General features: G+C 37.5%; 1 protein-coding gene across 1 annotated transcript; it reads right to left on the bottom strand.

The window, feature by feature from the left end:
• Positions 1-3,273: 3,273 nt before the first annotated feature.
• On the bottom strand, positions 3,274-26,672 carry SELENOF (selenoprotein F). The gene is made up of 5 exons (XM_048312216.1): positions 26,348-26,672; positions 22,886-23,053; positions 13,603-13,666; positions 5,917-5,966; positions 3,274-4,268 (listed from the first exon to the last, which is right to left on the bottom strand). The coding sequence occupies exons 1-5, from the start codon at positions 26,414-26,416 to the stop codon at positions 4,137-4,139; spliced, it is 483 nt and encodes a 160-aa protein (XP_048168173.1). The 5' UTR covers positions 26,417-26,672; the 3' UTR covers positions 3,274-4,136.
• Between the last annotated feature and the right edge of the window lie 210 nt (positions 26,673-26,882).

The following is a 26,882-nucleotide window of genomic DNA, read 5'->3' as shown; positions in this document are numbered from 1 at the left end:
GCAACTGAAACATGTTGTTAGATACCTTATTTCTTGGACAGCAACAAAGCTGATGGGGATTCCTGAAGAGGAAGGAGGCCTATTTCAAAACGTAACAGATAATCAGGTGCTCTTTGAGACAGTCTGTGTTCACCTGGTGCCATGGTTCCAGTTTAAATCAATAAATACCAGAATACTCTGATCAATTCTGTAGTCTGGTTCCTGTCTGAGCTCACTAGGTGAGTAATTTCATAATACACCGCCTTCTATCCATCTTCATGACCAGTGATAAGGGAAAAATTACTGAGAATATTCTCCACTACCTCCTGCTTAGACTTTTTAGAACAGTGCATTTGGGAATGAAGCTGGCGCTCTGAACCACAGTGCTCAGTAACATAGCAGCAAGCTGGCTCTTCAGTGTCCCATGGCTATCTTCTCCCTTGGGCTCTTCCTCTTAGACATCACAGCAAATTTGTTTCAAAGTAATTATGTTGGGCATTAACAGTTAATAGCTTAAGGAAAATCACTCAAGTTCAGGAAATTTTTTTTAGCTGCTTTTTATATAAATACTCTGTGTTTTAGCATTTGATGGACCCTTCTCAGGCACACTTGATAAATTTCAAAGTCCATTTATTTTAAGTGGCCAAAGCATCCCTAGCAAAGAAAATGTAATGCTTTGTCTGACCTTCCTTACACACTCCAAGAATTGGCAAATGACAGTGTCCCTTGCAAGGCACTCTTGAAAACCATCTTATTAGATTTGAGCCTGCTTGCCTTTATAGGTAGAATGGAGAGAAATTCTACTGCAGCTCTTACAATCCAGCATCCATGCTAATGAAGTAGAACAACACCTAAAGCTTTTTTTTTTGTTTTTTCTTTCTTTTTTTGTGAGTAGTGTCTAAATTTCCCTGGCTGAACACCGTAAGATATATTCTGCTTCTGAAAGCTCAAGTTCAAAACCAGAGACGCTCTCAATAGGTGCTCAGGTTTCTGAACACAGTTTTTATTGTGTGTGCTTTTCATTAAGTTGGTGATCTCTTTTTGTTCTGTGTGCTGAAACAATAAAACAAATACAAAGTGGAATACTTGCTTTCTTCCCATGATTTTAATGTCTGCTGGAAGGTTCCCCTTAGCTCTGAAACAGATTTTTGCTTGCTACAATTACATTATTCAGGTTCACATTACAGGAATCTATGACTAAGCAAGTATCCAGGAAACCCTTCCAAGTACCTTGTACACTATGCTTCAAGTTCCTCTACGTATCATATATATGTTAAAAATATATATTTTATATATATTTTATATATATATATATATTTCTTAAAAGCACAGATACTCTCTACTGCAAAAAGACTGCTTTGTTTCCTTCTTAAAAGATAGGAGTAGTAGATGGACAGTTCATGTTCCAACTCAGTCATGCATGCTTGCTGCTTTTATTTGTCCTTTCATTAACTCTCAAGATTTGGCACAACAAGAGCATTATATAAGATTAAATAATTCTTACATAAGTCTGAGTGAATGCCTTTCATGAAGTACTGGGTGCTTATCATGGCTATAAGTAAAAATGAATCACTTCCTTTTTAAACTGGAGCTTTCAACCTTGTATTCTGTGTGGTTAATTGCCACAAACCAAAATAACCTTTTGAGCTCTATGAATTTTCACAGCTGCAGACTGGAGAAAAAAACCTCTCACCAATAAATAGAAACTTAAGAATTTCCAAAAGAAATTATTCCCCACTCTAATTGCCTCTTTTAGCACAAAGCCCAGCTCATTTATGCCAGAATATTAAATGTTCCTAACACATGTCTGTAGAGCCAAGAACCTGAGTATCATCTGAAGGACAGAATGAGAAAGACAAAAGGCAGGACAGTATGAATTCCACACTTTAGAACAGCACAGAGCACAGCCAACAGGTCAGGAAGTGCAGGTAATTAGCTTTTGCTAAAAGCTGCAGATTTGAGTAGAATCAGTGCTCAGCAGCCCAGTAACAGAATCAGGGAGGACTCTCAACATGTCCCTATATATAGGGAATTACAGGAATGTACCTTGTGCATGCTTTAAAAATATGGGAATAAGTATCCAAGGCCAGATTAGTATGTGGAATAGGAATCAGCAAATCAGGAACCTAGGAGGAAACTGAGAGAAAAGCTTATTTCCAGTCTCCTTAATAGAAATACTTGAGAACCAGTACTGGGAAAGGTCAGAAATTGCAGGAAGAGCACTGGGACTCCAGTGTAAGACTCAGTTATGCTGGGGGAGAAATTCTTTGGCCTGTCATCCTCCTCCACTCTGGGAAGGTCATCTGATACAAGAGTGAGTTCCTTGCTTTTCTGAAAGACAAATAAGAGCAGCAGGGAAGGATCTGGTGTAGGAAGACAAAGTCTGTGTAGGGAAGTACTGGGTTTGCAGTAGGAAGACATGGAAATAAAAGGGAGGCTGAAGGTCAGAAAACCACTGGCTGTCATGTTAAGGAGGAAGAGGAAAGAAATGAGGAAAGCAAAGAGAAGTATTTGACAGATACCAAATGAAGCAAACAATCTCTGATGAATGGTATAGAGCACCTAAAGCTGGAGAGAGGAACAAGGTTAAAATATTCTGCTAAAATAACATAAGTCATCCATACAGAAACTGAAATCCCTTGTTGGCAAACATAGGAGTGGGAAGTATAGGAGAGAGTCAGTATATTAAAAGACCAGTGGATGGCAGCATATTTTTACTACCAGAATACTGGGTTGTCATGCCACATGTTTTGGTTGTAGCTCATCTGCTGACTTAACACATCATATGTCCCAAGAACAAATCCATGGTTGACTATGATAAGTCAGCATAAGCAGAGATTTGTGCTTTTTATGTACAGATCATGTTCCTCCAAGACAGTGGTGACCACTACTGTAGCTGTCTCACACTGAGTCATCTGGAAGATCAAGAGCATATTCATAAGAAGAGGAGTCAGCTGCACACACTCTCTCTGAGCTTATAAGAATATTTCAGGAATAAAAACTCAGAAGGCTATGCCTGAAGAATCACCTTAGTGTATTATTCTGATAGTTCAGTGTGGTCTCAGTCCCAGGTTTATTGTTCTGCTATGAAGCTGGTGATTTCTTCTCAAAAGCTGGGAATAAAGTCTGTAAAATATAGAGGAATTTCTGGAGATGCAAAATTATAGATGAAGACAAAAAACTGTGTACCACTTCAGATCATTGCATAATACCCATCCAACCCAACCTGGTGAGCATGAAGTAATTACAGGGAACACTTATTTGCTAATTAGACTTCAGAAAAACCCCACATTGTTCTTGACTACCATATTTATTGACTCTAAGTGGAAAAACCCAACAAGTCTTAATGGATTTTACTCATTACCATACATAATGTCTATATTCCCTATTCACATAAATTTCAACTGAGAAGGAAAAATATATATTTTAAAAGAACAGTTTCTGAATTAATTTCATAAACAGACTTCCAATAAACTTCTGAAAGTTAGAAGGAAAGCTTTTTCAAGAGTTATAGCTCATGTTTTCTGAAGCAAAACACTTAATGTAAAGCACACCTGACATCTGACTTCATACACCTCAGAGGTTTTCTATGTAGTCTTCACTAAAGTGTACTTACTAAATGTTTTACAGTATCAGAGCATGAGCTCCTCCAACAGCTTTCAAACCTGTGAATTAGGTACTCACTGTAAACAAAGCTTCTATAAAAGGACAGTTCAAATACAAAAAAAAGGAGGGCATTAGTAGCCAAGTTTCTTTGGGAGATAGATTGCATTTGGTTCTAACTTCCTTAGAAAGAGCAGCAGACAAAAAGCATGGTAATCATTTCTATTATTTGAAGCTCTTCAGTTTTAAGAGCATTTGTAAAAACAGACCCAATTATAACAAACTGAGATTTGCATAATTAACTTTGAAACAAAGCATTCTTAGTGATAAATACATTAAGAGCTGAAATAATAATGTTAAGACAAGCTATTGTTTGTCAACTTGTCAGATACGTGTCCTGAAGCTTCCCTTCTAATTACAAGATGTTTAGTACAGCACAACAGATATTTTAAAACTAATACTGATGCTGGAATGTTTCTTCAATTGTAGTGCACTTCATCTGAGAAGATTACCATGACAAAATACGAAAAGGAAAGAGGACAGAAAGCAATCATTTATAGACGTTCTAATTTTTCACTTAGAAATTCTTCCACGCTATCTGTATTCCATTTGAGGATGCTCAGTTCTTCTGCAATGTTCCCACTTTCATCCAGCAGCTTTAGTACAGGGTCAGAACCACGCACATACTGGGGGGGAAAAAGAAAAGTCCATTACCTTGGGTGGAAAACACATTCTCTGTACTAACACTGCCCCTGCTCTCAAGTGATTTAAATCAGTTCAGACTTCTGACTTGCACTTAATGTCAGAGAGAGGAAAGTGGGTGAACAAGTCAAATGAAGGGGGGTGGGGGTGGGTGTCAGAAACATCTCCTTTTTCTCCTTGGTGCCACAGGAGTTAAGGCATGTGCAGAGGGGCAGTGCCACAGGCCTGCCTTTGAAAGAGGGTATTTACTCCAACTACTTTAAGTTACCAAAGCTGGATTTTTGAATCAAGCAGATGAATGATTTTTCTTATATGATCAATAGCCTTTTTACTATTTTAGAAATTCTGTGTCACTTTAACAGGTCAAAGTTCTACTATCAATTTCTAATGTAATCACATTCTTTCTTGCTGTGTTGTATCTGCGCTTACTATGCTTTGCTGGTAACAGAATTCTTCAGCACTTCTCCAACCAAAACAAGTAATGCAAATAAAAGCTTTTAACAGTATCAGAAAGCTCTGACCATTTAAGTTTATGGAAAGATTTCCCCAGGAGTATTTCACTTTGCTCAACTGAGCTAACCTAGTTGGTTTTACTTAATGAAGCTAGTGGCACCTCTAATCAGTTTTTCAAAAGTCTTGTGAAATAAACACAGATTCATTTGCACATTTTTTTTCTGGTAGTACTCAATACCAATTGTAGTCTAGACTGCTTTGATGTTCAATAAATCTATAAAGTTAAAAAAAAAAGAAACAGAAGTACAGAAGGAGAGAAAGCTTTTGAAAGAAACTGGAGGACACGGAGACATGAATGCGTGAGACAGAGGAAATCTGCTTTACATAGAATCTGCTGCTGAGAAGACAAATCACTTATTGCAGCCATGCATAGCTATGAAGTGATTCCAGATGGTGCCATTTGGGCAATAGAGATGAGAGCACAAAATGTGAGAATCAAGATGTGTATCTGTGAAGTACACTTGAAGTTCACACAGGATTTTAAGAGAAAGGTGAAGTCTTAGACTAGATCTTGAAACCAAAGAATTGTTGGAGCTTAAGGCAGTGCAGCTTATGCAACTTTACATATATGCAGGTCATAAGAAACACCATTCAGTATATACATTTCTAAGCATTTCTATAGTATATGCATGTTTGAAGTATATAGAGAAGAACCAGCACAACAGAACACAGCAACGGAATTCTGAGAGGGAGGAGCAAAATCTGAGAATCACTGAATGTATGGAAATGGCAGCTCCATAAGAAAGCTAGGGGATAACAGGAGAAAAAGAAACAATGGCAGAACAGCTTGAGTAAATCCAAGATATCTACAAAGTAAGAACAAAATATAAATATTCCTCAGATTCTTCTCCCATCTGCTATAATAATAATTTTTTCTTGGATTAAAACCAACCAAACAATAATAAAATAAACTACAACCTCACCACCAACGAAGAATAAGTACCAACCAAATACTGAGCAGTAAACAAATCAATATTACTAGCAAGAACTTGTAAAGATTCACACTGGCAATCCAAATATATGTCCTCTGCTAAAGGATTACTTGATTAGCAAATAGGGGTCTTCACCAAACTTAGTTCTTCCTAACATCGCAAATAAAGAAGTTAGGCTACTACTCACCTTGATTTGCAGTCCCCTGAAGAGTTTCGGCTTATCACTCCTGACAAAAGCTACGGTTTGGAGAAAAGAAAGAAAGAAAATCAAGTTCTTCCCTACTTGCATAAAGTAGATTTACATCAAATTAGTATTCCACAAATTTTTTTTTTAATTATGCTTTAGAATATATTTTAATGTTAAAATCTTAGTACCTTCACAAAATTAATAATACCAAACTTATTATGCCAAAGGAACACCTATTTTTGCTAGTAATCCAAAAAAGAATTCTATCTGCTTGGATTTTCCTTGAACCAGTGCAACTGTGTTACACAATTTATCTGCACATAGAACTGACAGCCTTCAGCAGACTGGCCCATATGCTGCTGCTACGCAAATGTGAGGAAAAGCGTTGGAGCGATCAAAATCTGGCTGAGGGTAAGCTTTGTGAGGGAGGCTGAGTGTGACACCCATCTCATCAGCACACTCCACACACACTGCAGCTCTGCGGGGGACAGGGCACACAGGAAACTGTGGGACGAGGTGTTATTCTGGTGAACAAGACAGACAATCTTGTCTTGCAGAGATCTCTGAGATTACATGTTGAAAACCAGCAAGAAAACAAGGCAAGAAAACAGGAAGAGAAGCTGGTATCTCCTCTTCTCTTGACACTCCTGAAGGCAGTGTGTGTCACGGCTCTATGGGCTACATGGAGAGAAGGCCAGGTCTGAGGGGGACTGCTGCTGCACAACTCCTCACGTGCAGCAAGTGGCAGCAGGTATTAACAGCACAACCCAGGCCTTGCATTAACCTTAACTTTGAAAAGACGATATGAAGTATTTCAGGACAATCCTGAGCATAATCCCCTATTTTGAAGCACTTCACCCTAATGAATGTCTGAATTCTAAAAGTTATTTAGAAAATTGCAGTCCTCATTCTTCCTTCTTACAGTCAGGTTGTGCTAAAAGCTGAATTTAGTGTCTGTATTGACATTAAATGGATTCAGGATGTTCCTGCAGTACGTCAGTAGCATCTCCCCAAGGGTGAACCCTGTCAGTATAGACTGACTCCTACAAGGGTGCCAGCTGCATGTTAAAGCTGCTTTTTCAAGGTTAGACAACAATGAATCTCTCACAAATTGCAGTGCATCCAGCTGGTGCATGGAGATGAGTGCAACCTCAGGACTAATGTTTCATACTGCTTGACAAAGTGTAGTGCTTTCCTCAGTAATTGCAGAGATAGCCCCTGCCATCTTTATACCTATCTTTAGATTACTGCAGACAGTTACCTTAACACTTTCTCAGCATGGTTAGACAGAGTGGCACTTATTTTCTTCTCTCTTCCACTGAGCTCCCAGTACAGATCAAAATCATATACTCTGCTTTCTGCACCAACCACTACACAGTATAAACAAGGTAAAAAAATATCAGTGGCCCACGGAGCTGCCAGATGTACCAGGCCCCTGAAGAAAATGAGACATTCTCTTTATTCTTTCTACAGGACTGTACACTAATGCCATATTGTAAGCTGTGTATAACAATTTCAAATAGCCCAGAATAACCAGTACTTGCTCACATACTGCAATTTGATTCTGATTTAAACTCAAAGACATATTTTCAACTTCCTTGGCCTTGTGACATGTTGTCTTGGCTGTCATCAAAAGTGACATGCAAAAAGGCAGCAAAGAAATTTCTTATTCTCTGTTAAGTCCACAGACTGTTGAAGTGTTTCTTGAGGATTTTTTCCACATTTTTCTTCAACTTAAATCTACAGCTGAAATCAGTCTCTAGGGCTTTATACGAAAAGAAGGTTGTAAGAGTCAGTCAGTACAGTGGGTAATTGCAGAATGGTAAGAGAGCATAGTAAAATGGATAAAGTTTCTGAAGCAAATCTGAACTCTGGAACTCAACTGTTTTAAAAAATAGCCTTTGGGAGGGACCTCAGGTTACAGCACTTTAAGCTTGTAACAGGTGTGAGGATTTGTTACTTGAGCAACAGATGAAAGCTCCTTTGGACATGAGAGGCTGTTCTCTGGCTGCAGTGCTGGACTGAACAAGCTCACATAAAGTGGAAACAGCATTAGGTGGAAGAAGAAAGTATTCTATAGGCAGCATTACATTCTGCCACATTAAAAGTAGCTATTACACACTTGTATCAATGTCAAATGTCTAAATCTTCTGAAAGCTGAAGCACTACAGAACATTTTTCCTGAAATTTTAGACAGCTGGAACAAAATTAGTTTCTGTTATGGCATATTTATTTCTAATGCTGATCATAGTGACTTTCAGCATCGCTCACTTGAATTTGCAATGCAACAAAGAAAAACACTCAACGTACAAATAACTTAATTTGTATATTCTGAATTTTGGAAGCTCAAATGGGAAACTCAAATACTGACATGCATTAAAAACACAGATTATCCCATCAAACACTTTTTTTTTTCTTTCCATAAAATCAGTCCTTGAGTTGAATCAGCAGCCTTTGAAATGACGGGGTTAGGATGTCAGATACAGCTACAGTGCAAATTTTGGAACACATGACTACTTGCCTATCACGGGATGTGATGCATATGCTCCACCTTCACATTGCCCCAGCAGTTTCCCCTCTATATCCTCACATCAACAATGCTTCTTACAGTTCTATGTCTGAAGGGTACTTGCCCATCATCTAACCACCATTATTTAGTAGTTTGGTGTTTAATACTAAAATCCTATCCTAGCTATCCCCATTTTCTCCTCTCTGTAGCAGCTTTAGAAATTACACACCACAGAGAAACAAGCCTGCCTCTAACCCATGCACGGGTAAGCAGGAGAGGCATTTTCCACTGTGACTTCTGTAAGATGAACTCTGAGCTTGGTGCCATGACCCCATGTTCTGGTGAATTAAATACCGGCCCAGAAGTCAGAGCTGTTCACCAGACACCTTTGCAAAATCACTTCACCTTATGCTCCTATACACAATGAGTACCAAAGCACTTCTGTTGGAAGGCACTCCTGAGATGTTCCTTAAGAGAAGACTGGATTGCCATGCAATCAACTACAACTACAAGGTCAGAGAAGGATCAAGTGCGTACGAGCATTTTAAAGCCTGGCCCGCATTGAACAGTGCTTTTAAAAATCTAAAAGCAGCCTGTACCTATGAACACAGTAGAATGGAGAACTCACTGCTATCGTTACAATGGCCATTTGTTTCGATACAAAACAAAGAGGTGTTAGAAGAAAGTCAACTCTTTTGTTGGAATTAAATCCCAGAGTTCTAAGTGGAGACTGTTAAGGAATCTAAGAATCACTGTGGCCCAAAGGGCAAGTCTGTGTATATGCACACACACACACCCCTGCACTACTCTCCTAGGAGCAGCAGGACACAGCATAAGAGGAATTCCTGACCCAGAATGGACATAACACCACAGCTCCCCAAGCAGAACAACAGTTGTTGTGAGTTAACTTGAATAAACAAAAAGCAAGTGTAATATTACTTCAGATAAGCTAAAGGGTAGTCTGCTTGATTGGCCATGAATTATTAGAAACAAGCCATTTGAAAATAAGAAATTTTACTGGAGACACAACTGCGTGCATAATGTTGCAGAATTTTACATTAAAAAGGCACAAAGGACTTGACCATACAGACTTGATCATTTTGTACCTAAAATGAACTTGAATTAAAAAAACATTTTATTGAGGCACTGCCAATTATCAAGTGTTAAATCTATGAAAAAGAAACCAAAATTAGAGGTAGAGTAAGAGAGGGACATTTTATGAAGACAGGAAATTCCAACATTTAATAATGCCACCAATAGCTAAGCATTGCTAAGACAATTGGCAATATTTGCTAAAAATGTGAATATGTAAATCACTGGGCAAGCCAAAAGCATTAATGTCTTCCCTTAGAGCCTTTAATAACTTGTTTTGGGGACAAATACATGCTCTGCAGTTTTGAAGATGGTATGAGTCTGCTTCAAAAGTTACCATGAAAGCCTAGCAAAAAGACTGAACTACAGCACACAGCAAGCACTCATTTCCATTTTAATGACTATAGCTCTGTACCTTTTGGGGACCTCAGTTTGAGATAAAAATTTAAATTTAAGAATTTATATGGCACATCAATAACAACTATTTGTAGTCTCTTAATCAAGTTACAATGCAGCTGTTCATGATTTTATAAAAAGCACATGCTTTCATCAATGAATCCAAGACAGAGTTCCAATCAAGCCAGAAGAAGAAACTTCAAAAAATCCCTATGACAGGGTACTTTGTATAAGCAGTTGGGCAAGAGACATTTCTGAATCTGAAGGGAAGTATTGTTTTAATTTGTGAGTCATTTGTTTATGAAAGATTACGTTAAAGCAATGCTTGTCTCTCACTACAATATCCGTATTTCTTACCAAGAGTTTTAGTAATGCTTTTATCCGTGCAAGATTTAAGGTTAATATAATTTTCTAACTTTCTTTCATCAGTATTTATGAATTACAGATTAAAATAACTAGCAAATGAGTGATCTTACCTCATACAATATAATCCCATAAGAAATTGTATTTTAGTAGCTAAAAGAATCCCCCTCACACTTGGAGAACTTGGGTGATATAATAGTGCTGACTGACTCTGAAGTCAGAGGATCTCATGTAGTGCACACTGCAGGAGTTCAAGGATTAAGGACCTTGTTTCTAGAACAGATCTGCTGGAAGCACATCTATTTCTTAACTAAAAGAGTTGCAATGGGAGAGGTGAGAATTATTTTATTTAAAAAAGAGAATGGAGAGAAATATGAAAGGAATGTTCAATGAAAAAACCCAGTCTAATTCAGTTTTTTTAAACAAACTGGAAAGAATGGTGTTTAGACTCCTACAATCTCCTATCTCATGGTGAACAGGACACAGCTGCCACTGAAAAGTCAACTTAAAACAAATATGCTAGATTAATCACTGACCCAGCTAATTCATTATGCTATTCCAGAGTTTCAGTTTTATGGATGTCAGCCAAAAACTGTCACATTTTGTGTTACCTAGTATATTAAGATGTTGCTTCATCTATGAATCTTGTCACTGAGGTTTTTAATATTCTACTTCGATGGAGTGTTTTTAAATGACAAATATTTAAGAACAGTTTTATACAGAACAACTTCAAAATATATGTAATATAGGAATTAATTTTAGAGTACAGCATTTATAATAGAGCAATTTATTTTTAAGGGAAAACTATCAGTAAGAATATTTCAGTACTGAATTTAAAAGAGACATACAGAAATGTGGTCTGTTATCAGACTTATCACAAGAAACTGTATCTGAAAAACCTCATAGACATCCTTGGCCATCTTCACAAAAGCATTTAGTAGTTTGGTGTGACACTACAAACAATAAAATCCAGTTCCAGACTAAGATAATCTTGCTGATGACCAGACTTTTTCATCCTCTTGCTGAGGACTAGATTTTTTTCATAAGTTCTCACTCCTTTGCTTTCCTAGTATATACAAATATATTCCATATGTAATGATTGTCATATTTCAGGCACACAGGTGTATTCAGCAACTGTTTATAGCTGAAGATTATATAACCAGTAATTTTGAAAGAAACTTTGATAGAGAAGGACCACTGAATATTGCATTTAGTAACTGTGAGCAACCCACAGCTTCTTCCAACAGTGTAACTTTTACAAACCTTTATTAACTCAACTCATTTCAATCCTTAACTACTTTAATATGTGAATCTCATAATTAAAAAAATCCAACCACAACAAAAAAACCCAACAAAACAACACTGTTCATCCTTTGGCCAAATAAATCATAATCCCGAAGTAGTCTGAGACACATTAAGTCTGTGGGACTAAGCCAAGTGACAAAACAATTTACACAGGTACTTAAAGGTCAAGACTTCACAGTTACATACAGGAGTAACATACACTAATCCATGTAATTCTAATACATACACAGTCCTGCAATTAACAGTGTCATTTTGTGTATATTCTGGGGAAAAAACCCAAACACACCCAAACAAACTCTTAACAAAGCCCTCAGAGAAGCTATGGAAAAGAATTCAGTTATTTGTGATGAGACTTTGTCAGTGACAGGCTACACAGTTCAATGAAGCCTAAAAAGACAATGCTTCAAAAACAGCAGCATGACCTTCAGGAAACCTAACGTCCATAGCAAATGTCCAAGTGAAAAGCTGAAATAAAAACACTTCTTGAATGTAAATGTCTTAAGAGGGAGACATTAAACATTGTTTCTGTTAAAAGTTAAAATAAAGGACAAAATCTAAGTATTCTGAGATTAATACTAATGTGAAGACAAATACCAGCTAGAAAAATATATTCTACTGCTTTTTAAAATTTCTAAGTATGCCTCTAGTAGATATCCCATCTTCCAACCTGTTCTAATACCCTAGCAGTAAATTTGGTGAAGATAAATTTAGATTGAGTAGCTGCAGAAATTGGTGATGAAAAGAAAAAAGAGAAATTTAAGTGCTTTACTCAGTCCTTTTTTAATTCTTACTGTACCAAGTAAAAACTGGTAGTCAAAACAGAGATCCTACTTAAAAAACAATGAAATTTATCCAGCCACTTTAAAAAGTAAGCTTTATGATTAATGGAATAAATATTTGAGGAGGTTTAGATAATCAAGAATTGAAAGGAAAAAGAACTAGTCACACAATTTTCAAGTTTTTCCTTTTGCACCATTCCAAGTCTTTGGAACATGTTTCAAGGTGTGCACACAGCAGGAATTGAGGGCCATTCCCTGCAAGGACCCACACATGAAGGTAACTGAGGGCATAATGCAGGCTGGAGTCAGGCTAACAGGTTGACCTTTTCCTTCAAACCTATGGCTCAAATGAGCACTTAACTGTTACAAACCCAGAACCATAAAGCAGCTGAGTGAATGGGCAACAACAGTTGGGAATGTTTTTATGTTTGCTAAATTTGAACGGTCACGGACACAATATGGACTCCTGTGCTAACAAAGTTAATCTCCTCACATCCCTCAAGTAGGACAAGTCATTTGAAGAATTCTTATTTTGACATTTTATACGGTGGAAAAGAGAAAACAGCTTTGCTCTGGTCTTGTAGTCATTCATCTCAACTGTGTGTGGGCAGAGGGGGCAGGCAAGGGTATAAAGCAGCACAACTTACGTAAATTGTAACCTGTTTTAAAACATCTTTTTTCCCCCACTGTTTGTCAGCCAGCCTTCAAACTGGGAGGTATTGATACTTCCCATGGTAGATGAAGACATGCTGTCTGTGCAATTTTTAATTCTAAAGCTAGATTAGCACTTATGTCCAACTATGTCCAAAGTGCACTATTATCACAGAAAAAAAACCAAAAATAACTGTAGTACTCCTATCACCTAAGCTCTTCCTTAATTTATAAGCAAAGTCCAGTTTGAAATTTCTCACAGATTCTTTTCCTGCAGCTTCCTCCCACCACACACTGATGGTACTGATTTTCCTTTTACACTACTGTATTCCATTCCCGTTAGTGGACTGTCATTATCCACTGATAAAACAATTATATGGCAGGATCTGTGAAAATAAAGTCGTTCCGTAAGTGCACAATATAATTTCATCTATCAGTTACTGGAGACCAGTTCTATGAGTCTCAGATCAATGCAACTTTACTGATATAATATACTATTTATGACTACTTGTAATAGTACTTAAAAGTACATTTTGTCATTCAGCTGTGACAGTATTTCGTATTTGAAAGAATACTAGTAGCTTTACTTACCCTGGACTTGAGGGAACCTTCCCAATTTTCATCCACATACTTCTAGGACAGCTCCTGCATAAAGCTGTAATAATAAACAGATGCTGTTAATGACAAAAGTAATCTAAATTACTAGTTTATTTATAGTGTGTTATCTGATGAACTATTTTTCTCTGAGAAGACAATATGCTATTCTGTTGATGCTAATTACAAGTAAGATCCTAGACAGAATCACAGTTCCAGACCTGTCTCTGCTTTATGCAACTGACTGTTCACCCAATATACATGATAATTTTCATTCATTATACTAAAAATGTAAAAAGAAATAAAGATGATTTGAGATACACTGTTGGTATAAGCACAGTTTCATTTTAAAAAATGCAATTGGACATGTTACAATGGGAATTATGGGCTAATAATAGCAAAAGTATTTCTTCCTTCCCAAAGATACTAACAAAATCTCATTAAAAGAAACTTTGGTTTCCACTTTAAACCTAACTTGGACAGTGAAAGACTTATAATAAAGATAAGGCAGTGACTTCTCATTTGGGCTGTTGGTTGATTTTAGTTAATTGTATTTGCAGAGGAGGACAGATCACATTAACAGGCCTTAGCTGAAGTAATATGTACAGGCTGGGCTAACTTGGATACTTGCACTTAGATGTCAATCACTTCTGTCATCTATGCATGATACTCAATCTTCTTAAAATATAAGTTAATTTCAATTTTATATAATATCTAAATTAAAAAGCCCTCCACCTAATTATCTTGCATACTGTCATATTTTTAGACTATTTTGCGATTTTTTTTGCAACATGCAAATGGTTCTGTAGTTTGCTGAATCTTAAATAAATTAACAACAGATTTTCCAGCTACTAAAATAGAACTTCATACTTCAAAGTTAGGCATTTTAATATTACACATAGTATATATACTATATATAAAATACTGCATACCAAATCACATCCTTCTAAGCCTTAAACCCCACTGTTTATAGATAAGCAGACAGAATGAGCTTAATTTAAAATTTTTAAATTTAATTAATTACCTTCCATAGACAATTAAAACCTCTGCTTTAATTTTCTTTTAGACAGTGTTTTCATAACAAATGTGCAAGTCAGGATATAGAAAAATATAACCTTACTGAAATTAAGTAAATTCACATTTCACTTAAAATATGAACTGTGAACACAAGTAATTAAAAGTAACCTTCATGAACCACTCTGAAAAAGCCAACCACACATCATATAGAAATATCAAAGACAATTTTATTAACATTTCGTCACCCATCATATGGAGGCATTATGGACAGTCAGAAATACATGTTCATTTCTGAATATTCAAATTCTGAATTCAGGTCCAACTCAGTATTTGCTTAAATACTATGAATTAGAACATAAGAAATACTCTAATCATTTGCAGGGAGTTACAACTTCTCTCTTGGTGTGAACTAATCAGTAATCATTATTTCCATGGGAAACTGAAAAGAGACTGTTACACTGCATTATCTGTTCAGAACAGCATCTCAGAAATTTGCTTAACTACAGATACATTTTCAACTAAACATTGTATTTAAGATAAAAACCTCAGATTTGACTGTTAAAACCCAGAACTACTATGAAACAATACTCAAGAGATCACAAATACCAGGTTTTTTTAAAGCTTTTTCACCACCCAAATAAAGGTTTTTAATTAAAAAAAGCAGTGCTAAACAGCTCAGATACTAGCTTGCATAATTAAAGTTTCTCTGGAATTCAAACATGAAGTAATTACAAAGATGGAGGAAACATGGAATAATGGTTTATAAACTTCACTTACCATGTCTCTTTCTTGTTCTTTAAAAAACGTTCAACAATTCTATCAGCAATCCTAGATTTACATATTCCTTTGTACACTCACTAATCCACTGAACATTTATATTGCTTTCTCTGATACTGACGGTTATCCACATTTTTCTATCAAGAAGTCAGTATGAAGAAGTAGACAAAGGAATAAATAGCCTTCTATCTAGCTAATTACCTATTTTATGTAAGTCTATCATAAGCTAGGTACACTAACATTTAGGGCAACAGTAAAATAAGCATTTTTTAATTCTCATTACTGCAAATTACTCTTAGCCTTTTTTTTTCCTTCCAACAAGTATTTTTATGGAACAAGATCACTGTAGGAATCTAAAATATGTAACTACTCACTACTCCCAGTTTGTAACTCCTGGCCAATATCTGATAGAAATTTAACAAAGAAAACAGCTCAATCATTGATGTCTAAATTCTGAGCTTGTAATTCTGCCATAATTGAAACCCAACTGTTCTGGTACAAAAAGATTTAGATTCATGCTGGGACAAACAGCTGCTATCTCAACAGCTAGACCAGAGAAAAAGAAGAATCAACTGGCTTCATTTATAACTCTAAACAAAGGTGTCTTTTGCAAAAAAACCCAGGTTTATTTGCATCACTTAGCCCACCACAAAAGCATAGTTGTTAATATGTGCTGCTGCTCCCATCTCATTCTGTCCAGAGCAGATGTTCTCCAAATTTCCTTGTGAAGGCAGTCACTGTGTTCAAGGACTAATAAGAATGACACGTATCACTCAGCATGGAGGCGCACAAACATCTCGAGTCAGTTCATTACACAATGCTTAACTCATGAGTCAGTTCATTTTAAAGTAATGCTTCACTTGTTTCAGTGCTCATGAAAGTGAGTTTAGTACTAAAAGCAATGAAATAGACTCTCTAAACGATTACTAGTGTCCATGCTAACATCCAAAACAAGTGCTGTTATGATTTCCAGGCTGATTCATGTCTGCATCTACAAAAAGAACTTAGCTTTTTTTTCCAACATTCTAATAGAATGCTTTCTAAGGTTATTGTGACAATACCTGAACTTTTCCCTCATCTTCTCCAAAGCGTGAACTTGAGTTCAGTTTCATTCAAAAGTTTTTGGAAAGCACCTGAAACTCTTGTTTCTGATGCAATCAGGTTGGCTCTTCACAAGTGAAGAGAGACAAACCACACTATAGGTCATGTCTGCTTTAACAATGAAGGAGAGCACTAATTATAGCAGAATAACACCATTTACGTAAGAATTGTGCTAGTTAAAAATATGCATTGTAAAAGTAAGGAACTTTAACTTACATGAAAGAAAACATCTCACTTGCTATTAGAAAGGGAAATGAAGCAATTTCTGCAAGACACAATTCCAGCAGTGCTTCATTTATACATTGATATAGTATTGTTATCACAGTTACTCGCGGTGAAGACTCCAGAAGAAAAGTAACATTCCTGCTATGTAACCATTAATGTTTACAACCAAACAGGAATTCAGACCAAACTGAACTGCAAAAAGTGGTATTGAACAGAGATTGCTCCTTGATCCTAAAAAAATTATGTTAGATCAAAGGTGTCAAAAAAGTTTCATAAAATACAGCAAGTTATACCTAATTTTACTTCTAAGACACTTTTGCTTTGCATGCTGCTTTCTTCTAACTACAGACTAAAGGCTGCCTGACACAGGTTACAAAGTGTCATTCAGACTGGATTTGTACAGCTGTTTGTAATCAGCTGAAAAAAATACAGTACCAGCATGTCTTAAAACATGAAATGAAACAGACTTTTAAGGCAGAGCCACAAAAGGGTCAATAACTACTTTATGGTACCTGGATTCTCTCCGATATGTACATACTGTCCTCTCCTAATATCAAACAGTTTCAAAAATATAGTTAAGTTCTGAGAACAAGCAGAAAAGCAAACTTATGATTACAGCTAAACCTCTAGAATTTTCACTTGCCTCAGGTACAAGATTATCTTCCACTAAATATTTAGTAACAACTCTCTTTCCAATGTAAACAGTGTTTTTATGAAATTCACTGCAATTCTAATTTTATATTCTGATATAAGGAGGTCTGCAGAAGATGGCTCCTCACCTCCTATCAACTTCAAAAAATTTAAGGAAAAATACAGATGTTATTATTCTTAATGACAAAGTTCTTTGGTGTATGAAAAATGGTACTGTTGAAAAATAGGGTAAATGATCTCTTTCATGAAAGCATGCAAATTAATTTTTACCGTATTCCAGCCACACACCCAGAAAGCAAAACAGGTTAATTAATATTTGTTCTTCTGAGAAATTTACAGCAAAAAGAGATTTTGTTGAAAATTTCTTTTGCTTTTTCCTAAACTCTTCTAACTAGCACTTCATTTGTGACTCTTATTAGAAAACTAATCTTCTAAACTAGAAAACTTTAAAAGAATATACACTGAGATACGAACTATAAAATATTTTCTATGGGAGAGATTGTAGTTATACGGACAGCTCAAGATTTTCAAAATCACTCTTGTCTTTCCTTTTCCTGGAGGCAGAACATGAGTAAGAATTTGTGGGTTAAGAGGGAGAAGTCAGAAAGCCTCACTTCCAGGAACATTATGAATTACTGCTCTGTAATACAGAAAGCCAAGAAAGTCATTGCTACACTCACACATCATACTGAACTGATGTCATCAGTAAATTTAGCAACAAAGCAGCTTCTACCACTGACAGCTCATTATCCTGTGAAGGGAGATGCCTAACTCTAAATAAGAGTGTGGCAACAGAGTCTAACAGTCGAATGCCAGTTTTGTGAATCAGTGCTACTCCTGTGATTAGTGATATGTATTACAGGCAAATTGCTCTGAACAAAGCTGAAGCAGAATCAAAGCTCTCATTTCTTTGCGGGGAAGGAAATTCCAACCGAATATAAGGGTGAAAAAAGTCACAATGATGGTGTTTTAAGCACTGAAATAATTTACTAAGAAAGATTGTATAATCTGCATTCTTGGAGATCTCCAGTACTTTGAGTTCTGCTTTGATTAGGAGACTTAAAGGAGACTTTTTATTCTGTACATACAAAACATAGTTGTGCATTACTATTACATTCTTCAGCATACAGGAAATATGTCATCCATCACTATTTTTGGTGTTAAATGATATCCTCCTTGCAGGATTCTATAAACATTTGTGCTGTTTAAATCCAATAACCACTGAAAAGTTACAAAACGACTTCTGCTCCTGGCAGCCTATTTTTATTAACTTTGGTCTCTGAAATGTTTGGTGTGGTGTAAGGTTGTGTGAGCAAGAGATCTGGCACAAGGGTGAAAGAGAAAATGCAGAAGCTGAGCAACCATCAGCTTTAGACCTCTGGAGCTGTAGCCTGGATTAGGTGGTGTTGAATACCCAATTTGAGTGGGGGTGAAGGGCAGAGTGGAATAGAGAAGGGTGGCAGAAAAAGGGCTCCTACATACAGGCTCTCACTTGGACCTAGTCAGAATTATGCAAGCGGAAGAGTACAGACAGGAATTAACAGGTCAGGTTTCAATTCTGGACTTTACCATCTGATTCCATCTAAGCACCTACTTACCTCTAGAAGTAGAATCCCTGAACATCTCTTTTATTCTCCAGTCTGTGCTTTTGTTAAAAAATAAAGCATCTTAGAGTTGCAAAGAAAACAGTGAGAACAGATCTCATGAGATATTTATTTGACCTTGCGCATTTCATTATTTTGAGAGTTTTACTTTTTGAAGTTTCTTCAACAAATGTAGAGTCAAATGCCAGTACTTTATCTAGATGAAGGTCAGCCTTAATCAGCTAAACCCATTCCATTCACCAGCACAGATGCACAACAACAACTGAAACTCACATTTAGCAAATTCACATTTATAGCTTCCCTAACTTTTTTTCATTGATAAGATTAGATAGAGCTCTTTCATGGGTAACGCTTACCCTATTACAGACAGATAACGCATTTTACCTTAGTTTATCTGACAGAGATGAACACTTGGTGAATCTGAGCCACACAAAAGACAGTAAATTTCTGTCTTAGGCATTGACTAGTTAGCTGCACCTTCCTTATCTAGGACTACTGCTTGTCAACATTCATTTTCATTGCCAATAGCATCACGTACATGTTAGGGAAGGGAAAGAGCATACATGGTAAAGTTCTTGAGGAAGGACATCAATTGCAGCACATTTTTAGTACAAGGAATGTTTGTGAATAATATTTTGAAGCAACAGTGCTGGTAAGAGACTTTCTCAATTAGAAAGAAAAATATCATCTCAGTTCCCCCAAATTCCTTATCAATATAGTCCATAAAATCATTCCTATATGAACTGAATGGGACACTGAGTTAAGGGCAAACTTTGAAAGGAGATCGTATGACATATTAGTCTTACCTACAGAGTTCTGATTGTTTACTTGAATGTTAAATAAAGTATGCTGTCATTGAATCACACTATTTTTGAAGTCACACTTGCTAGAAAACCAATGAATTGGAACCATTTTTGTGTACCATGTTAGAAATAAGGAATACAGTTATGTAAAAACACAATTTGATTTTTTACAAAGTAGCCAAGAGATTTTAGAGAACATATCAAAAGACAGAAAAAGATGCAGGTTCTGAGAAACAGCTAGAAGTAGTAAACTAAAATTCTAATTCATTTCTGTAAGCATTGATATGACTTACACTTAATTTACATCACCGAAATGTCAATGAATTCTAAGCAGTTCTCTGTTTTTAACCATTGAGTTGAAAACCAGAAGTTCCAATGAGAGTGGAACTATTCAACTTAAGAGCCTCTGGCAGAACAAGGAGGCAGTCAACAGCAATTTGAGCATAGCACTTTAATTAGTGAAATGAAAAGAAAAAAACAAATCTGAAAAATGAATGTAAATTGGGTCACACAGGAGTAGCCTGAAGCATCAGAAGCACTTCAAGTTATTCTATTTCCAATAATTACTGTGAGTTTTGTAAACTATTTTTTGAGTTTTAAAATGTAAGTCTGAACAAGAATGTCACCTTTTTCTATTCCTTCTTATAATTCATAAGACCACATATTTAGGAATTCTACACATGTAAGAGGGTGGAGTTTTAAGAAAGCCTTCATTTTGTTTTCTTGGGTTTTTTTTAATAGAAGAAGCACCTAGTTATTACACCTGATGTCCCGTTTTCTAAGTCACCAAACACTTTAACATTACAACACGACAAATACTTGACAGTAGAAATTTAAAATGCTCAAGTTCAACAAATATTAGTGAGCAAAATATATTTTTCAAAGCTCCATTTAGATATATTGGTAACTTTTATGGGTTGTAGCAATCCTGCAAAGTGCAACTGTGAAATTTAATGTATTGCAAATTTTATCAGAGAGTTGATTTTTGAAATCCATTTGGATTTTGACATGCATATATTGTTGAGATAAATCTAAGATTATATATACAATTAATGGGATATGCTTATAGTTATGTCTGAAATGATCACACAGCCTAAGTGAAGCTGCAGATGGAGTGCAGCTATTTTCAGCTACTGCAAAATATGGACAATCTCTCCTGCTACTACAATTTCACGCACAGTTAGCTTCACCTCCATTTCATCCTTCTATGTTTTACACACCAGCAGGACTCTGCATCTGACAGAGTGAGGCTTAAAACTTGCAGCTGTCTAAAGCAATACTGTTTAAGCTAGCTTCTGAATTAGTGTGAGACTGCATACAAAATCTCTAGAGGATGAGAAAATAACCAGAACATTTTTTCATTTTACTCACAGTCCAATTATGAAGTAATTAAAATATTTCACTGGACAGGTGTCAGCAGAAGTTCAGAGGAAGACAAATTCTGTGTAACAAGAATATCTCACAGCTATTTTCCACAACGTCAATTCACAAACTACTGGACCAGTAACAAGAGCAGGATTAATAAATACACTTCTTTCAAGGCTATGAAACAGTTCAAATCTGTGAACATCTCATTTGAGGTTGCACTGATACTATGCAGCATGAAGTATTTTTAGGCCCGAGGGTATTTCACAGATCATTTGTGAAAAGCAGCAATTTCATAAAAATTCCCAGATAGATGTGCTATTACCTTTAATTTTAAATTCTCATTTAGAACTCAGGCACAAGTCATGCAATAAACTAACTCTTGCTTTCCCTGTTTCTAGTATTTGCCACATACTTGCAAAGAGAATTAAATTAAAACCTGCAGCCTGTCCTGGAACTCCAGTAGTTTGCAAGTCTGTTTGTAGCACAGACAACCAACCTGCTGTGCCCCCTCGTGGGAAGCGATACCTGCTCACATAATGAGCAAGCTACATCACATACTGGAATCATGGCTCAGACAAAAAAGATTCATGTACTTGGAGGATGTTCAACCATGTAGTCACAGCTTCAGCAAAACCCAGAGCACCACTGCTCTGGAGCTCAGCAACATGTCAGGCTGCTAATCAGAAAGTCAAACATCTTACATTGAGATGCAGTTTTTCAGAGTAAGATGAAAAATTCTCCAAGCAAGAGGGTAGGAAAAAAAAGCTTTAAAGTCTGTCAATATTAGGAAACTACTAATTATTAATTCTCTTCCAATCTAAAACACTTGCTTCTTGATCCTTAATATATTGTACCAAACACTGTAATCAGTGGTTTTATTAAAAATTAAAGGCAGACTTTTGTTTTTATATATTAGGCTGAATTTAATTCATGGGAGAAACCTGCTAGATTTCCTCATTAATTTCATGTTGTCAGTTATTTCACTATCTCCTAACCATTAAAAATAATTTCAGCATCTCTCCTCCTTTAAACCTCTACTTTCCTGATTTGTCTTCACTATATTCTAGAACACTCTTAAATTACCACATATTAGACAACATGTATTCTTTTCAAGAACTCTAAAAATTCTTCATGGATAACATACCTTAAGGAACACAGATATTTATTTACTACAGATAAACGAAAGGTCTAATGAAGCATGAGCTCTGAGAGAGATCACTCCCCAAATATCCAGCTGTTCTCACCACTGCAGGATGGAGTTGAGCAGTCCTGCTTCAATCAGGTTCGAGCCACTCCAGGAACTGACCTGGAGGCTGTGCCAGCGTTTTGTTTCTCAGGACTGAACTAAGCTATCCTGGCCATTATGCTATGGGTCAATGACCAAGCAGGAGCTGTCATCAAGCATCACTCTCCTTATCCTCTTCTTTTGCCCTCTTCAAATCCCATTTATCTTCCTCTTAAAAGAAGCTGGATATAGTTCCCAAATGTGGTCACGTCACAGCAGAGAAGGGCTGCCAAAGAACCAAAGATTCTCCTGTTCGTACAGGGACACTATTTTATGGCAGTATGGCAAGTCTGCCAATCTAGACCGTGTAGATGTATATTGGGCTTTGAATAAATGTTGCGTTTTCCTCTTGAAATTATAACCCAGATTCTCATATCCTTTTTTAAATTTAAAATTTCATAAACATAACACGTTAAATTATTCCACAAGGGATTTGGTCCAAAACTCACCTTTCTAGTTTCCAGCTGAGCTTCTTCTTGGCAGCACTCCCTGCAGAATGGATCCAACTGATTCAGATTGAACTGCCCAAGAAGGTTGCAAGAACTGCACAGCAAGTTACTGGAGAAGCCCAGCTCTCTGCAAGCTTCTGATGACAACTGTGCTCCATAAACACTTACCTGAAAGTCAATACAATGTTACACTTTAGTATTAATTTTTTTTTTTTTTTAAAGACGACTTTAAATGCTTTAGTGATGACAGAGAACAAGTCTCTTGTGACTGTTTTACAAAAATGCCTAAATGGTCAGCCCAAGGGTTCAAAACACCACCCTATTTTGAAAAAGGGTCTTAAACTAACAGGGAATTCCAGACACTCATAGTATGTACATTTCAAGGTATCAGACCTGCCAAAATTTATTTATATACACTTCTGATAATTCTACTGCTTTCCTATTGCTAATTCCAAGTTAAGAAGAAAACCCAAAGGTAATGAATCAGCTACAGCTTTCCAAAGCCTCCTCTTCAAAAACAATTTCGGTAAGTTTCGTATCACTGAAAACACCCTTGGAAAGTAATGTAACAGCTAAGCTTGGGAAAAACACAACCAGAAATTAACCAAACTGTTCAACAAGACATACCGGTAGGATTTTAATCTCATGTTTGCATTAATGGTACAAGAAAATTGCATATACTGTAAGTGGAAGTATTACCGCAGCCCTAAGCCCTAGGGTATATCACCGTGTCCCGCAGCCATAGGGAGGAGGAGAGAAGATCCAGCAGGCAGGAATTGTGCAGCAAGATTGATTGATTTAATTATTTTACAAACTCTTTTATAGACTTTTTTCTTCATAGTCTAATTGGAAAAGGATCAGCCACCCCTTGGGGTGATTGGCTAAAATCCTAAAACATCCATTGTCAAAATATTTTCCGACTATACTATAAACAAGACTTTTCAAGGCTGCAGGTGTTTGGTTGTTTACATAATTCTGCTACCTCTTCTGTGAGAGAGAAAAGTCTCTCATGGGCTTAGAAAATAGCAAGAAAATCCTTGCTAGCAGCATTTTTGTATCTACATGGAAGTGCAGATAAAAACCTGCAATTCTGATTTATTAGCAATACATTACAACAGGCAATTCAATTACATGGCTTCTATGTAAAACACTGGTTCTGCTTTTTATGGGCAGCAAAAATAATGCAACCAATCACAACAATTAAATGATATTTGGGTTTTGTTCTCATAGAATCACTAAGGTTGGAAAAGACCTCTAAGGTCATCGAGTCCAATCATTAACCCAGCACCATGGTGTTCACCCTCAAACCCTGTCCCAAGTGCCACATCCACATGCCTTTTGAATGCTTCCAGAGATGGTGATTCCACCACTTCCCTAGGCAGCCCATTTCAGTGCCTGACCACCTTTTCAGTGAAGAAATTATTCCTAATATCCTATCTAAACTTCCCTTTGTGCAACCTAAGGCCAGCTTCTCTTACCCCATCACTTGCTACCTGGGAGAAGAGGCCAACCCCCACCAGGCTACACCCTCCTTTTCAGGCAGTTGTAGAGACTGGTAAGTTCCCCCTGATCCTCCTTTTCTCCAGGCTGAGCTCCCCCAGCTGCTCCTCACAGAACTTGTGCTCCAGACCCTTCCCCAGCTCCACTGTCCTTCTCTGGGCTCACTCCAGCCCCTCACTGTCTTTCTTGTAGCAAGTTCACATTCCCACTTTTCTACACATGGATTTCTCACACTTTGGCTTAAAATCTTCCCTTCCAGCTGCTTGCTTTGGAGGGGAAAAAGTGAGAGAGGAAATTAAGAAAGGAGAGAAAGAAGGCAGCTTTCCCAGATGCTTTTCATGCTGGGTAAAAGACCTCAGGCAAACCCTGCTACAGCCAAAGCACCAAAAAAAAACCAATCAGCACTGCTGTGTTCAGAGATGAGTGACAGGGCACCAGCAAACTCAACTGGATGATAACAGAACAAGACTCAGAAAAGTTATGCTGGGCCAAACAGAAAAGTAAAGAAGAAAAACTAAGTTTGTCATTCAGCAAAACAGACTTCTTGTCACATTCACATATCACCTAATCCATGCAGCACACTCAAGTAAGGTAGAGACAAACCCCATTTCCTCTGCTGAAGTGGCCAACTTACAGTTGAAGGAAAGACAGGTCACTTATGTGACAGAAAATATCATGGATTGGGAATTGGTAGAAAACATATTAGGTGCCTCATTATTTTGTTTCTCTGTATCTGCTAAAAAAAAGAGTTAAAGCATGAACAGAGGAGTATAATACATGAAAAAACTATTCTGAAAACATTATTCTGTCAGGCAGAAAGCTATTTTTCTTCTTCCTACAGAACACTGTATAACAACAGACAAGCAAAAATGGAACCCTGTTCTACTGGAATAATTTATCTTTTTTAGTATTTTGTATTTATCTTCTTAAAATATTTATCTTTTCTGAGGGATACTGACAATAACAAATACAACAATGGCACAGTAGTACAAAAAGCCCCTAAAGAGCATTCCAAACACAGCCAAAGCTACATTCTAGTTATTGTTCCCTTGTTAAATTAATGAGCATAGCAACTAAAACAATTTTCTTGCACCTTGCTGCTTGCCATCCACCCCTTTGAAGCTTTATTGTCATCTTTTCACCACTTTTGGATCTGTTCACCTTGGAGCAGTAAAAGAGCTACTGGCATTGTCACTTTGCTTCCAGCAGCCTTGCTCCTCACACGTTTGCCCAGCAGACCCCTACACAATCCACAAACGTAAGGCCAGTAGTCTCCTGAGGACTTTTTTTCGGGTTGTGTCTGTGTGAGAAAGAACCAACCAAAACACAGTGTATGAAAGTAAGTAAAGACTCCATTACGTGGCAATTCCTCACTCAAGCAGTTTTGCTTACATAGCAAGCTCCAAACGTCTTGAGAATAAAACTACAGAGAGGTACAGGAAAGAATAAATAGGTTTCTCTCCCTAATATTTTTCCTCAATTTTTAGTACCTTAACTATCATATTATCCTGAAACAATAAATGTACTAATCATAATAAATGTCTCTGATTGGGACTGGAAAGAAATCCTCGCACTTCAGAAGGTAAATTCCCATCAGAACAAGATAATTTCAGCTACTTAGTGAGTGACGCGCCTCATTTCATCAGCATTCTCTCCTTCAAAGCTTTGACTTCAAATACACGTTACACTGTTGCTTTGTTTTCACACCAAATAATTTACTATATTAAAACAAAGGCAGCACCAATACAAACTATTTTAGGAAGAAGGCAGAAGCAGAGCCCAGCCTCCGACACGGAAAGCAAAAGAGGCGGCCACGGCCGCAGGAGCAGGAAGAGGCGCCCGCGCCTCCCGCACTGGGACACGTCTCACTCCGCCCTCCCCGCCCTCACACTCGCTCTCTTTCTCTCAGAAACTGCAGCCACGCTCAGCCCCGAGCGCGAAGGCGCCGGATCCGGCTCTCACCGCCTGCAGCCCCAGGAGCCAGCAGAGCCAGCGCCGCCCCAGCGCCCCCAGCTCGGCAGCCGCCGCCATCTTGGTGCCGGAGCGCCCCTGCCAGCGCCGCCGGGGGCCGGGGAAGGACCTCACCCATCGCGGGTGACCGAAACACCGCCTGATGCGGGAGAACACTGAACTTGCTCCCAGCCCCCGGCACCACAAGCAGAAACAGCTAATCCAGAATATCTTCTGGAATTCTAGAGCAAAGATATTTTAGTCTATTCAGAGCAGTGCTTCGCAGCGAGGCTAGAACTACCATTCCCCAATGCTAGTCAGGCATTGCAGAAACAAGCCTGAATAAAGCCCTTTCCCCTTTCCCGGGAACGGCTGCCAACCGGCACAGTGGCCCAGCCCAGTGATTGACAGCCGGTCTGACCAATAGTACTGTGCGTTTCCCCGGGGCCGCGGTGCCGGTGCCCAACGAGGATGGGCGGATGGGCGGGACTTCAAGCAGCGCCTTCCAATCATGAAGGGACGCATGTAGGCGGGACATCGCCTCGCT

Source organism: Corvus hawaiiensis, chromosome 9 (assembly GCF_020740725.1).
Source record: "Corvus hawaiiensis isolate bCorHaw1 chromosome 9, bCorHaw1.pri.cur, whole genome shotgun sequence".
NCBI lineage: Eukaryota > Metazoa > Chordata > Aves > Passeriformes > Corvidae > Corvus > Corvus hawaiiensis.
The sequence above is the reverse complement of the archived record's forward strand: the minus strand, read 5'-3'. Positions and strand labels throughout refer to the sequence as shown.